Below are 15,610 nucleotides of genomic sequence, written 5' to 3'. Positions count from 1 at the left end.
GTGTTACATGTGTGGGTGTATGTGGACTCGATATGTTTAGGTTGTTAGGACCACATGTATTTTTAAACGGAACTGTGAACATCGTTCGCCTTAGACCTAGAAAATGTGCGAAACTAGAGAAAGGTCAAAAGGGCTGCGGTAGTCAAACTTACCAAATAAAGCTTTTGTGTATGTGCTGCATAAAATAGGTGTGAAAAGAAAATATATATTTTCAATATGTGCTTCTGCAAGCTGATGTTAATAAAGGACTAGGATAAGTCCAAAGTTTGACCTTATAAGGGAATTAGCTGTAGGCCTATTATAATGACAGCCCATAGTTAAAAGGCGGCCCAGAACAGAGATAGTATAAAAACTCTGCCTAAATGTTATAAATTTGTGCCTTTTTCTTTTTTTTTCTTTGTATTATTAACTGAATCTTTTTAAATAAAACAAAATCATGTTTTGGTGATTCGTAAAACTAAGAGTCTAAGAGTAATTTTTCCCTATCAATATTTTATGATTTTTGAAATGGAATATTTATATTGGCAAACGCCCAGTGAATCCAAGATTGAACTGGTTATAGGCACCGTCGAGGACCTTGAATCGACATCCTCCTTAATCTAAAGGTAAGGGCAATTTGATTGCAGCAGATTATGGGTATGTTTGAGAATGATATATGGGTTACAGTGGGATAAAAATACAACAACACCGACACACAGCTTTCCAAGGTTGGATGTGGCCAGGCTCTAACTATAAACAGGAGAGTCTTCTTAAAACATCAAGATTATGGGGTAGACTAGTGTGGTGCTGGTGGATATTGAGCAGACAGTCGTCCGTTCAGAGATTAAGTACACTTTAATGTATTGAGGCTTGTAGAGGCATTTACAGTCGTAGAATTGGGTTGAATGAACAATTGTAGTACAAGTAGTAAAGAGTATGGCAGAGTAATTTGGAGTGTAACGTTGTATGAGTAGGCTACGCACTCTGCAACAACAATAACAGCGGGACACTAGCAAAGTCTCCGAACTGCTTCCGGTTAATATTGAGTAATCAGACTAATGCGTCTTAAAGTCACAATGTCTCAATATATGCATAGCTGGCCTTTTTAACAAAGATAATACTTTCTTTCTCTGAAGGAGAGCTAGACTTTAAAGGAGAACTCCGGTCATTTTTTTGTACATTTGGAGTGCTGTCAGTACAGAGAACAACGACAAAAATCGGTGTTGCCTACAACGTGTTATCCTCTTTTTAAAATTTGCACCCTGTTGACTTCAATGGGGCAAGTTTTAAACCTGCTTTTAGCCTCTTAACATCCTTGATGTGATGTGTCATTACAAGTGCACAGGTCATGTGAGTGATTCCTTCCTGGTGAACGCAGGTGAATCTGACTGCAGTAGATGTGAAAGAAATATATAAAAAATGATGTTTATTCAGCCAGCGCACATACCTGTATTTACATCCTGTTTTCGGTCGAAGTCCACAGTAGTCGATTGTCGAGTTCACGCGCGTGATCATAGGTACTAAACCTATGCGCGTGAACTCGACAATCGATTACTGTGCACTTGTAATGACACATCAAGGATGTTAAGAGGCTAAAAGAAGGTTTAAAACTTGCCCCATTGAAGTCAACAGGGTGCAAATTTTAAAACGAGGATAACACGTTGTAGGCAACACCGATTTTTGTCGTTGTTCTCTGTACTGACAGCACTCCAAATGTACAAAGAAAATAAGCTCAATGTTAAAATTGACTGGAGTTCTCCTTTAAGTCTAACTGGAAAGTAAGGCTTTAACAAAGAAATGGTCCCTTAAACTATTGGCTTCAGTGACCCCTACATGTTTTAACACGTTGAAGACCTTTCTCAAACACAAACCAAGTCCATATTTCATTTCTGGAAGCCGGGCTAAATTAAGCGAGCACTGTTACTGCATTCAGATATCAAATACAGACATAAGAGAATACATGAAAAGAACATTTCAGTAATCACACTGGTAACTTCTATAACAAAGTAAAATCTCCAGAGATGTCATTCAACTCATTTGATAATTAGAAGGACAAATATTGATTAATACCTTGATTATAATCACTCATAACATATACATTGAAGCAACAGTGCATTCCAGAATCCCCTCCCTTCAAAACAACCCTCTGGTCCTCTTCGGTTAGGAGTCACACTTGTCTCCTTCGCAGCCAAAAGTGACCGAAGCCTTAAAATGTTTTTTTGTTTTGTTTTGTTTTTTTCATGAAAACCAATGTAAATATATTTTTGTTCAATAATATTTTTTGATTATTATTTAGAATTTTGAAAGGTTTCTATGGTGCTATGCAATAATTATAAAAACAATTATGATCTATTTTTTTCCATTAGAATTAATAATTGTATTTATTTATTTATTTATTTCAATAAATGCAACTTTTCACATAAAAATAGAGTGCAGGCCTTTACGATCCATTTTTTGAAGTGAGAAAAGCGCCATCCAGTGGCGTTAAAAAAGTAGAAACGGGTGTAATGTCGTGTAACCGCCTGCAGGCTATACTGTAGCTACCTATAAATACATAGAGAGGCTTTTTGAGTCCCACTGTTTATTATTAGACATGATTTTTCCATTTATTTATTTTTTTGGATATATATTTAGACATTCTAAAAGACTACTTTTAGTCAAGGTTAAGATATTTTTGTTAGATAAGTATCAGGTTTTGCATTATGATTACAATCAAACAATAACATTTGGTTAGAAAGGGAACACAATGCAAGCACTTTTGTTACTCAGTATTTGATCATTAAAAAATCTAATAAAATAAGGGATGGATAGTGATCATTCAAAACACTTTATACAGACATTTTGTAATTTAATTGGTATTTTATTCTGTTTAATTCTGTAAATGGTAATAAAACTTCAGAAGGGAACAGCAATTATGATCTAACAGCAAAAAACACATGATGTTTTAGACTATAGAATCATTATTTTCTCTCTTATAGAATCACAATAACTTCTCCAGTAGATATTTTTAGCAGCTCTAATTACTCTTCTCACATTGGCTTGTGCTTGCTTATATATATATATATATATATATATATATATATATATATATATATACACAGTGAGGAAAATAAGTATTTGAACACCCTGCTATTTTGCAAGTTCTCCCACTTGGAAATCATGGAGGGGTCTGAAATTGTCATCGTAGGTGCATGTCCAAAATCATTTAAGCTTGCATATTCATGCTCCCAACATTCTTTTACCATATCTTTTACTGGATGAGCATCTGCATGTCCCTTTACGGAGCACCAATACGCCATTTTCAGCTTAATTCTCCTAATTTCTAAAGGCATTTCTGCCATTTCAACCTGCAAAGCAGAGATTGGAGATGTTCTAAATGCCCCACATGCTATTCTCAGTGCTTGGGATTGTACTCCATTTACTTTCTTTAGTATGGAAGGTGCTGCTGAACTATATACTATGCCACCATAATCAATAATTGGCCTTATCATTGCACAGTAGATTCTCTTTAAAGAATACCGAGTTGCCCCCCAATCTACTCCTGCAAGACACCTGAGAACATTAATTCCCTTTTTACATTTTTCAACCACTTTCTTGATGTGTGAGTGTGACGCAAAAGTAAGTCTAGAATCCATCCAGATCCCAAGGAACCTAACTTCTGAGACCTGTTCTAATACCTTATCATATAACTTAAGTTTAGTACTTGGTAACTTCTTTTTCTTAGAAAAACATATTACTTTTGTTTTTTTCAACAGACATTCTAAAGCTCCAATTATTAGCCCATTTTTCCACTTCTATGATGGCTTTCTGCATACAGCTTTCCACATATGTCACATTTCTACCTCGTTTCCACAGTGCACCGTCATCTGCATACAGGGATTTTCCAATACCTTGTCCAATTTTGGAAAAGATATCATTAATTATGATATTAAACAGTACTGGACTACACACACTTCCTTGTGGTGTACCATTATCAATTGAAAAAATCCTAGAGTAACTTGCCCCAACCCTAACTTGAATGGTCCTATTTAGCAGAAAATCCATTATCCAATTATACATTTTTCCTTTAATGCCCATCCTTTCTAATTTAATTAAAAGTCCCTCTCTCCATAACATGTCGTAAGCCTTTTCAACATAAAAATACTCCAACTAATACTTCTTTATTTACAATTGCCTTTCTGATTTCAGATTCTAAACATATAACTGAATCCATAGTATTTCGTCCTTTTCTAAATCCGCTTTGATGTGGGCACAAAAGATTTTCCTTTTCTATAGCATAATTTAATCTGCCTATTACCATTCTTTCCAAGAATCGTCCTCTTCTTCTTCTTCTTCTTCTTCTTCTTCTTTTATTGGCGGTTGGCATACCATTTTGGTGCATTACCGCCACCAACTGTTTGGGGTGTGGAGCTTCAATGCGGATTTCTACTAACATGTATTATAATAAAAAAATAATAATAATAAAAAAAAAAAAAAAAAAAAAAAAAAAACCAAATAAAATAATAATAGTAGATATATATTCTTGTTATTCTTAAATTCGATCAAATAGGTCTGTTTCTTTAAGATATCTCATGATAGCTGGCCATGCTGATGGTTTTGATGTAGAAAAGGAAAGTAAACCCTCTACTGATAAATGAGTGAAACCTAATTCTTTAACTTGTTCTAACAGTATGATTCGTTCTGTTCTGTATGCTTCACATTCTATTAATATATGCTCTACCGTTTCTCTCCTGTCACAATTAATGCATAGTCCTGTTGCGTGTTTCCCTAAACGATTGAGATTATGATTAAGACCTGTGTGTCCAATTCTTAGTCTTGTGATAACAGATTCCCCCCTTCGTGTCCAACCACCCTGCCTTCTTGTTTTCACTTGTTTCTGTATTTTATATAAAAAACGACCTTTTGTCTCATTTTCCCATTGTTCTTGCCATAACCTATTGATTCTTGTTTTAATGATACATTTAATTTCCATTTTACTTAATGGAACTGTCCATTGTATATCTGACTTGAGAGTCTTTTTAGCCAAACGATCAGCTTCTTCATTACCCTCTATTTCAACGTGAGATGGGACCCACATAAAACACACTGTAATATTAAGATTTTGTAATCTATATAAACTATGAAAGATTTCATAAATCAAGTCAGGCCTACAAACAGATTTGCAATTTGCAATACTTATTAATGATGCCATAGAGTCTGAACATATAATATATTGATTAGGCCCAACCTCCTCTATCCATGTGAGTGCTAGTAAAATAGCTAAAAGCTCCACAGTGTACACTGCTAAATGATCTGAAGTTCTTTTTAAAATTGATTTCTGAAAATGTGGTATATACACTGCTGCTCCTGTCTTTCCTGTACTTGGGTCTTTTGATCCGTCTGTAAATATTTGAATACTATCATTATAATTGATACCTAGATATTGTTTTACCAAATCATTTATCACACCATATTCCTTGTATTGTTTTAACATATTTGCGATTTCTAGATCCACAACTGGTAATGGAAATATCCAAGGAGGAATAACAGGTAACGCCACTGTACAACTGTAATTTAATTCAACAAGTCCCAATTTCTCAGCTTGACTGTTTCCCACCCATCCAAAACTGTTAAATTGCTTCCTTCCATGTTCCCAACATGCATTCAACACTGGTTTGGTTGGATGACCCTGCTTATGTCCCTGCAAATTTACCCAATATACCATGGCAAGCTGAAGACGTCTAAGGGATAAAGGCATCTCCCCTACCTCCACCTGGAGAGCTGGAATTGACGAAGTCTTGAATGCACCAATACATAGGCGGAGAGCTTGTGTTTGGACCAGTTCGAGCTTTTGTAAATGAGATTTTGCAGCTGAGCTAAATGCAATGCATGCATAATCAAATGTTGATCTAATTAAGGCAATATAAATATGTTTAAGAGAATTCATACTAGCACCCCAACCACTTCCTACCAGGCATCTCATAACATTAACTGCCTTTTTACATTTAGTAACATTTCTCTGTATATGATCTTCAAATGTCAGCTTATGATCCATCCATACACCTAAAAACCTTATATTTTGTACCTGTTTAACTGATTGCCCATATAGGGTAACTTGTATTGCAGGAGTATTGCGTTTCTTAGAGAAACAAATAACCTGTGTTTTATCTACAGAAAACCGAAAACCCCACCTGTTTCCCCAGTTCGCAACATTACTGACTGCAGTCTGTAGCTTCTTTCCAACAAATGCTGCATTACGACCCCTTACCCATATTGCCCCATCATCTGCATATAGAGATCTCCCAATGCTAGCATCAACCTCTGAAAAAACCTCATTAATCATGATATTAAATAAAATAGGACTACATACACTGCCTTGTGGTACCCCATTTTCTATAGAGTAAACATTAGAGTAAGATACTCCAATTCTTACTTCTATAGTCCTGTCCTTCAGAAAATTCATGATCCAGTTGAACATTCTTCCACCAATTCCCATGGATTCCAATTTAATAAGAAGACCCTCTTTCCATAACATGTCATAGGCCTTCTCCACATCAAAGAAGACAGCAGCTACTATTTCCTTTTTAACCTGAGCCTTCCTAATTTCATCCTCCAAACATATCACTGGATCCATAGTTGTCCTCCCTCTACGGAAACCACTCTGTTGCGGTATTAACAAATTCCTACTCTCTAATATGTAAGTTAACCTGTCTGTGACCATACGTTCCATTATTTTACATAAATTAGATGTTAATGCGATAGGTCTATAACTAGTTGTTACACCTTTATCTTTTCCTGGTTTCCCAATTGGGATAACAACAGAATGTTTCCATGCTGAAGGCAATACCCCTAACTCCCATACCTTATTATATAACTTCAGGATCACCAACTGTGCTTGTTGGTTTAAGTTTTCAACCATTTTATAACATATTTCATCTTTACCAGGGGACGTTGCTTTGACTCCTACCAATGCTCTTTTCAGTTCAAATAAAGAAAAGAAAACATTCAATGTTCCATTAAAATCCTCCTTTTCCATTAGGATATTATAGTGTCCTCTCATTACTTCTTCTCTACCTTTCTTTGCATCAGGTGTCAGATTTGTAGAGCTATGCACTTTAACAAATGTCTCCGCCAGAGCCTCCGCTTTATCCCTATTTGTTATCAAAATTTTGTTATTATATTTAATAGCTGGCAATGAATACTCCCTCCTAATTCCTCCCATCCTTCTTATCATGCCCCACACTTGACTAATATGCGTTTCTCTTCCTATTTTATTGCAAAATTGCTTCCAGTAATCTCGTTTAGCTTTCCTAATTGTCCGTCTAACTTCTGCTTGTGCCTTTTTATATTCTATTAGGTCATTAAAAGAGAAGGATCCTTTAACTTTCCTAAAAGCTCTATTTCTTGTCTTAATTGCTTTATTACATTCATCCGACCACCAGGGGACTGTCTTATGTTGTTTTGATCCACTTCCTTTACCAATAACTTCTTTTGCAGTAGAATACATGATTTCTACAACGTTTGCATTAAAGTCATCTATACTATCATATCTATTTTGACTAATTTCTTCTAACCTCATACTACATGTCGTATTATAAAGTGCCCAGTTAGCATTTCTTAATTTCCATCTAGGGAAATCTATTTCCTCCAACTGAACTGGACCCACTCCTATTTCACAAATTATTGGGTAATGGTCACTGCCTACTGTGTTATCGTGCATTACATCCCACTTACTAACTCTTGCTATTTGTTTAGATACCAGAGTAAAATCAATTGGAGATTCCAATCCTCTTGCTACATCTATTCTAGTAACTCTTCCATCATTCAAGCAAACTAGATCTTGATCTTCTATAAATTCTTCCACTACACTTCCGTTATAATCAGTGTGTGTACCACCCCAAAGTGTGCTATGCGCATTAAAGTCGCCACACCAAACTGTCTTATGCATTTCTCCACCAATTATCTTTTCAAGCACCCCTTTATTTAGCTTCCCACATGGATTATAATAATTCACTATCCATATGTTCATTTTTCCTATCCATACTTCAATTACAATTGCCTCAGAATCTTTACTTATATTTATAATCCTATATCCTATTCCCTGTTGAACAAACATAACTACACCACCTCCATTGCCGCTTTCCCTATCCCTACGTATAGCCACATATCCATGTAGTATAAAATCTAAGTGAGGCCTAAGCCATGTTTCTTGCACACAAATAACATTTGGTTTCTCACTCCTTTCTTCAATATACTTTTTAAATTCCTGTCCATTAGAGCAAAGACTCCGAGCATTCCATTGCAAAATTGCAAAAACCATTATGATTCTCCACATGTTGACTGAGTTTCCTGTGTCCCTGCTATAAGTGTTTCATTTATTGCATCTACTGTTAATTCCCCCAAATTAAGATATTTTTGTGCTGCCTTTATGATAATTTTAATCCTCTCTGTTCTGCTTTGTGTTTGAGCTGAGCAATTCACTACTTCTGCTAGAAATGCTACAAACACAACACTATCCACTCCAATATTTGATTTGATTGCTGTATGCCTATCATAAAGAATCGTCCTCCATCTCCGGATCACTTCAAGTACCAACGTCACTTCCATCCATCAATGCTCCAATCACAGTCCAGTGTTGTCTTGTCAACCGCCCGACCCTCCACTTGGAGAGTAGCGTGTTGATTGACGTTTAGCAGAACCGCCCATGCATGCATCTGGTTTCAACTAGGTCCGCTAGCCGAGTATAAACCATTCTTCTCCACAGACTTTCTCTGTCTTCTGTTATAGTGAATTGAGGAGTATCTGTCGAAATGTCTGGAAGAGGAAAAGGCGGTAAAGGACTCGGGAAAGGAGGCGCTAAGCGTCACCGAAAAGTTCTTCGCGATAATATCCAGGGAATCACTAAACCCGCTATTCGTCGTCTTGCTCGACGTGGCGGCGTCAAGCGTATTTCTGGCCTGATCTATGAAGAGACTCGCGGTGTGTTGAAGGTGTTTCTGGAGAACGTCATTCGTGATGCTGTGACTTACACTGAACACGCCAAGAGAAAGACCGTCACCGCCATGGATGTTGTGTACGCGCTGAAGCGACAGGGACGCACTCTGTACGGGTTCGGGGGTTAAGAGATCCACGAAGAAGAAAAACCCAACGGCTCTTTTAAGAGCCACCCACATTTACACACAAAGAACAAGTTTCCATGTGGTGAAAAATAAATGTAAGTGTTAATTTTACCATGGTTATTGTAAATTTTGTATAGTGTTTTCGTTTATTAAGTCTTACATTTTCATGATCAGTGTGATCATTGCGTAATTAAATATTCTAATATAATTAACGTATATGGTGCTTTCATATGTACTATTGCACAACCAAAATGCTTTACAATTAAATCAGGGAGTCTTCCTTATCCACCAACAGTGTTCTGTGAAGCATCCACTTGATACAACGGCGCCAGCACACACACACACACACACACACACACACAGACAAGACAGACACCAGATATAGATGGAGATTATGGAGAGGAGAGCGAGAAATGGAGTCTATTGATAAGGGCCAATGGATGGAATTTGGCACCGTGCCTCCAGAGCTAGACTCCCTCTCTTTACGAGAAGTGCCATGTTTTTTTTTTGTTTTTTTTTTTAATAATCACAGTCAGGATCTCGGTTTAACGTCTCATCCAATTCTTAAGGATAATGTATGAAATATACGGGGGTAATGTGATCTTCTGTTTATATATTATGACTTGTGTATTTAATGTTTTTTAATTTGACTAAACAACTGAAATGATCATCAATAATGTACTTTAAATATTTGATACTGAATTGCATTCCGAAAAATGCGGGAAAATGAAACAAAGAACAAACAGTAGAATGGGGGATGGTAGTAGGACATGAGGCGATGGGCGGGATCAACATTTTAAAGTCTCTGATTGGTTGTCTAACAACTAAAGGTAGCCAATGATATTATTCTATGGGTTGGTCCAATAAAACTAGCAATCAGAGAAGGCCGTACTTCCCTTTGGAAATTAGCATAGAGTAGTGAATAAAAGCCAGCCTGTTGCAGCAAAGCTTTATTGTACTTTGAGTTTCACTGACTGCAGCATCATGCCTGAACCAGCGAAGTCCGCACCCAAGAAGGGCTCGAAGAAGGCCGTCACTAAAACCGCCGGCAAGGGCGGAAAGAAGCGCAGAAAGTCCAGGAAGGAGAGCTACGCGATCTACGTGTACAAAGTCCTGAAGCAGGTTCATCCCGACACCGGGATCTCCTCCAAGGCGATGGGAATCATGAACTCTTTCGTCAACGACATCTTCGAGCGCATCGCCGGTGAAGCGTCTCGTCTCGCTCACTACAACAAGCGCTCCACCATCACATCTCGAGAGATCCAGACCGCCGTGCGTCTGCTGCTGCCCGGAGGGCCAAACACGCCGTGTCTGAGGGCACAAAGGCTGTGACCAAATACACCAGCTCAAAGTAGAGGAGTCAGCTCAACACACAACACAAAGGCTCTTTTAAGAGCCACCCATATTGTCTTGAAAGAGCTTCAGTCTTTCTTAACTTTTTTTGGGGGTACTAGTAAAGTATAAGTAAGTGTTATTGTTTAACTGTCTTACTATTTTTATTGAAAACTAAAGCAATCATCCAAGTTTTAGTTCAATATAGTATTTCTTTAATATAAGATTATTTTAACAGACTCAAACGTTTGTGGTGCAATCCAGGCAGACAAGCAATGATTGTCAAAGATAATATTCGAATAAGGAATAACAAATTAATAAATGTAAAATTGAAAAGACAAATTAAAATAAATAGTTTATAATAAAATCCAAAGTATTGTATCTAACAGATGAAGATTGTGAAGATCAGAGTATAGAGAAAATATGTTTGCAGAATGAAGAGCAAAATAAGAGCAATGAATATGCAGGAAACTCACATCCTCTTAAACTTATGCTCTGGTCTAATAAGAAAAGGTCAAACAGACTTATCCATTATGTTACAGTTTGTGTAATGGCTAGGGCAGAGTAACTGGTCACATGTCAAAAGATGGATGATGGAACATACACCCGCTCAATCTTACAGCACAAAAGAGACACCAAATATCTTACATTTGTTTGGAAATAATCAAACATAAAGCATACAATAATATATATAAATGATTAACCTTAACATGTAAAATGATAATAATTAATAAAAGAAATAATGAATAAAGACACTATCACAGACATTGACCATTTTGGATACATCGGTTTGGAAAATGTCACTGCTTGATCTGTTTTGTCTTATTAAAGATATTCCATCTGAAAGCATCATAAGCAAAGGGTCCTGGTGGCATTTTTATTATTTATTAGTAGCCTACTATTCTTTTAGAATAAAAAGTTGACCATTTTTGTTGTTTTATAGAAATAATGCCAGTGGAGATCTGTTAGCTTGAAATATAATAAACCTGGAGTTTCACACATTCAATACATATTCAACATATCAGATATAGTAGCATTTGTCTCAGCTTTTACTGACATTTTTCGAGTTCGAAATGATCATGTTTGTGAGTAGAAACATATATGTGTTGAAATTGCATCACGCTGTCTATGGAAAGAACATTTCTCATTCATATAGGCCAGTTATAAAACTTTCTTACACTGCTCACTCTCATCACATTACTCATTTATTACTCTGCTCACTTAAATTACATTACTTATTACACTGCTCACTTATATCACATTACGCACTTATATCACATTACTCACTTATATCACATTACTCACTTATATTACAGTACTCACTTATATTACAGTAGGCTACTCACTTAAATTACACTAATTACACATTTTTCGTGGACTGGTCGACTTAGTAGTGTCGCTAGATGAGGTGTTTGAGGAGCACTTGAAAACTGCCACAGTCTTCAAGGGTACATCAATTACTGTGCAAAAAGAGCTTTTGGATTGCATGCTACCAGGAAGCATTTAATGGAAGAGGTGAAATCAGCTAGATTTTTTAGCAATCCAAATCCCACCAATCGCTGTAAAAGTTAAAGTTACGTATGATGAGAAAGCACGTTAGTGCTAGCCCTCCCGGAAACCATTGAGATTGCAGTGCCTGCAGTTTGAAAAAAAAAAAAAAAAAAAATGTATGGAATTGTGAGGGTCGGGAACCCTCTGTGTGATTCTCTGCCAGAGTGAAATCGTCCAAAAAGGAGCGGTACGCCACAGAACGTGACAGAACAGCAGTGTTAGACAGTATTCTAGGTTATAAGTCAAGAATAAAGAGATAAATAATTAATTATCTCAAAATAATAGGATTGGAAAGGAGAATAAAAAAAATCACATATTAAGTAATTTTATTTAATTAAACCAGACTTTTACGACTAAGACTATTACGACATAAGATATGACAGAAACCATTGAAATATTCCTGGTAAAATCAAATGTGTACAAAACAGATGATGAGAAAAAATTGATTCCTAAATATCCGTTTAGGCTAATGTTGTGGATTTTGACTCGCAGTCATTATGTGCAAAACATTGCTGAACTGAAGGGGGGAAACAAATTTGAAAGTTGAAAGTTGAAAGTTGTTCCAAACCTCAGTGGCTTTCTTTCTTCAGTGGAACATTAAATAAAATAATTGTGTCCATACAATGAAAGTCAGTGCTCACTAAACCGCTTACTTATATCAAAATATATTGTGTTCTGTAGAAGAATCGTCCCTTTGACACACAGACACAATTTAACAAAGTGATATATATATATATATATATATATATATATATATATATATATATATATATATATATATATATATATATATATATATTAGGCTATATATATATTTTTGTTTTACAGCATTTAATAATCTAGATTATTGTTACATATTTTGGCCTCAGTCCTTGATGTTTTCAAATTGGAAAAGCCCCTGAATTTAGGCATAAGAGGTTGAATAAACTTCCACAAAACTGAGACCTGCAGCAAAACAAAATGTTTAAATTATTTTAACATCATTAAATGTGTTCTGTTATAGTCTGAGCAAATCCGAGTGGAGACCCAGTTGCAGTGGTTTGGCTGAAACCGTAACAAACCGGACGAGACAAGTCTAGAGACCTGTAAACTCAACACTAATCCATTATCCTCATCATTTCAGTTCACACCATCATTTACAAAAGAAAAGCGATCTGTCTAAATAAATATATCAAACATAATGGCCCATTGTACATGCATAACCATGTTGTGAATTAGCATGTATAGTGGTTAAAATTCAATTATGACCTGTGCAGTCTCTTGCTTTTTATAAATGATCAATAATGTCCACAATTTCTATTCACATATGGTTCCCTAAGAGATTAATGGCGAACCAGGAGACACAAATACTTTATTACAATTAAAATGTTTATGTCGTGATATGATGTTGACCTACATCAACGATGTGTTTAATGAGATAGCATATAGACAATCTGCTGACCGAAGATGAGGGCCAGACACGAGTCACAGACAGGATGATGTTCGTGTGCTTCAAGCTGCCCGAAACAACAGTTGTATGAAAGCCTCCTAACGCTCATCACTGATGCTGATTTAATTGAAGTCTCTTTCAGACTGTTTGCTAAACACACAGAGGACGCGTTCAGACTTTAATAAACGTTTCCATTAAAACTATTCATCAGATTTGGACGCGGCTTTCCCCCGCGGTTGATGCTCGTCTTTGATTTGGTCTGACGAAGGCACAAGTAATGTTTCCACTTCGCGTTTTTTAGTCTCTAATGAAAGCCCAGAACCTCTACTTGGTGTTCACTTAGTTTTGACTGTGACAAACTATTTAAAAGCTCCAGTTTTTCGCCAAATGTAAGAGAAAAAACACAAGCGTCAGCGAGCAGCAGACACCGAGCGGGGCAGGTTGAGTCTACGAGGTTCTCATGTGTTGTTTAAGACCGCAGCGCCGCTCGAGCGCGTTTCATTCTTTGCTGAAACCAGACAGTTTGTAAGACTACGGTTCCGATCAGAGAAAGAAATGGCAGAAACCGCCCCAGCCCCCGCTGCCGCCGCCCCGGCCAAAGCACCCAAGAAGAAGTCCGCAGTGAAAGCCAAGAAAGCAGGTCCAGGCGTCGGCGAGCTCATCGTCAAGGCTGTGTCCGCATCCAAGGAGAGGAGCGGTGTGTCCCTCGCCGCCCTGAAGAAAGCGCTCGCTGCCGGTGGATACGATGTGGAGAAGAACAATTCTCGCGTCAAGATCGCCATCAAGAGCCTGGTGACTAAAGGCACCCTAGTTCAGGTCAAAGGGACCGGCGCATCGGGCTCCTTCAAACTCAACAAGCAGCAAGCCGAGACCAAGAAGAAGCCAGCCAAGAAAGCGGCTCCTAAAACCAAGAAGCCCGCAGCCAAGAAACCCGCTGCCGCTAAGAAGCCCAAAGCTGCAGCAGCAAAGAAGCCCGTCGCTAAGAAATCGCCGAAGAAGGTGAAGAAACCCGCTGCTAAAAAGGCAACGAAGAGCCCCAAGAAGGCCAAGAAACCGGCGACTCCTAAGAAAGCAGCCAAGAGCCCAAAAAAGGCAAAGGCGGCCAAACCCAAAACGGCGAAACCTAAAGCAGCAAAACCTAAAGCCGCCAAGCCTAAAAAGGCAGCTCCCAAGAAGAAATAAATCTAACGTTACTGTTTGTTTCTCAACGGCTCTTTTAAGAGCCAACTACTGACTCCGAGTAAAGAGCAAAACTCATGTATTTGAATGATTAGTTAATTCTGGAATCAAATAGTCAAGATGTGACTTAACCACTTAGACTCATGCAATTAAAAAATAACCAAAAAGCTTATGATGGTTCTAACAGTGAACACAGTCCAAATAGGATGTTTATTAACAGTGCAGATAGTGATGGGCATTCCGGCTCTTTTTCGTGAGCCGGCTCGTTTGACTCAGCTCACTGAAAAGAGCCGGCTCTTTTGACTCACAAACGACTCTTTAAAAAAAAAAAAATTAACTCGCTGAAAGTCCACCGCACAACTGTGCAACGTGAATATTCACATTTTTAATTGTCCATAACAACCCAAAAACTTGTCTGCCTGCCTTGTACATCTAATTAATGGGCAAAGTTATGACTGACTATTTTTCTTAATTTTTTTTTATGTGGATGTTATTGTTGAGCTTGTAGAAGTGTAGCTCTTGCGTTCTTCTTAACATCTTGCGCTGCCAGTGTCCGATGTCATTTCTGAAGCCCCGTTCACACCGCCAGCGATTTTGTCGCAGCATGTCGTCAGCGCCAGAGATTCGTGATCACCCTCCTACCTCATACCCCTCAGATTTCAAATTTTGTAAGTTTTATTACGAAATTCAAATAATACAGTTTTGGCGCTCTTAATACGGCACGTGAACCGACCATCTCTTCCTCTTACTTAAAGTACAAAATAAACATAAATGGTCGCCGGAAGTCGCCAGCGCTCCATTGAAATGAATGGGATCGTGTCGCTTTGTCGCTGCGTGTCCTTGGCAGTGTGAACGGGGCTTGAGTCATATCAGACCATAATCTGTCTCTCTTTTAAATGCCTATTCCATGAGTGGTAGTCTACGATTGGCTGTTTTAAAATATAACTAATATCGAAACAAAATAACAAAATAACCCAGGCAGTCTCATCTACGAGACGTTTAGGCCTCCTTCTATACTGACTCTGGGCTCATAGTTTGCAGG

General features: G+C 37.5%; 2 protein-coding genes and 1 pseudogene across 3 annotated transcripts in view; all 3 read left to right on the top strand.

The window, feature by feature from the left end:
* The first annotated feature begins 8,747 nt into the window (after positions 1–8,747).
* Positions 8,748–9,188, top strand: LOC311287766 (histone H4). The gene has a single exon (XM_084404794.1). It carries the CDS (start codon positions 8,769–8,771, stop codon positions 9,078–9,080), a length of 312 nt encoding a protein of 103 aa, XP_084260920.1. The 5' UTR covers positions 8,748–8,768; the 3' UTR covers positions 9,081–9,188.
* Positions 9,189–10,032: 844 nt separating this feature from the next.
* LOC311287764 (histone H2B-like) lies at positions 10,033–12,119 on the top strand (annotated as a pseudogene). Its single transcript has one exon. The product of its transcript is annotated as a histone H2B-like (transcript).
* A 1,801-nt stretch (positions 12,120–13,920) lies between these two features.
* The window catches only part of LOC311288471 (uncharacterized protein), a 55,861-nt gene continuing 54,171 nt past the window's right edge, over positions 13,921–15,610 (top strand). The window contains exon 1 of the mRNA XM_084405892.1: positions 13,921–14,570. Within this exon, the coding sequence (XP_084262018.1) occupies positions 13,945–14,570 (626 nt within the window). The 5' untranslated portion in view covers positions 13,921–13,944. The remainder of the gene's footprint in view (positions 14,571–15,610) is intronic.

This window comes from Rutilus rutilus (assembly GCF_951802725.1).
Source record: "Rutilus rutilus genome assembly, chromosome: 3".
In the NCBI taxonomy this organism is placed as follows: Eukaryota; Metazoa; Chordata; class Actinopteri; order Cypriniformes; family Leuciscidae; genus Rutilus; species Rutilus rutilus.
The sequence above is the reverse complement of the archived record's forward strand: the minus strand, read 5'-3'. Positions and strand labels throughout refer to the sequence as shown.

What these genes read in the sequence shown, in the direction of transcription:
- LOC311287766 (XM_084404794.1), top strand. Translation starts at nt 8,769, where the DNA reads ATGTCTGGAAGAGGAAAAGGCGGTAAAGGACTCGGGAAAGGAGGCGCT.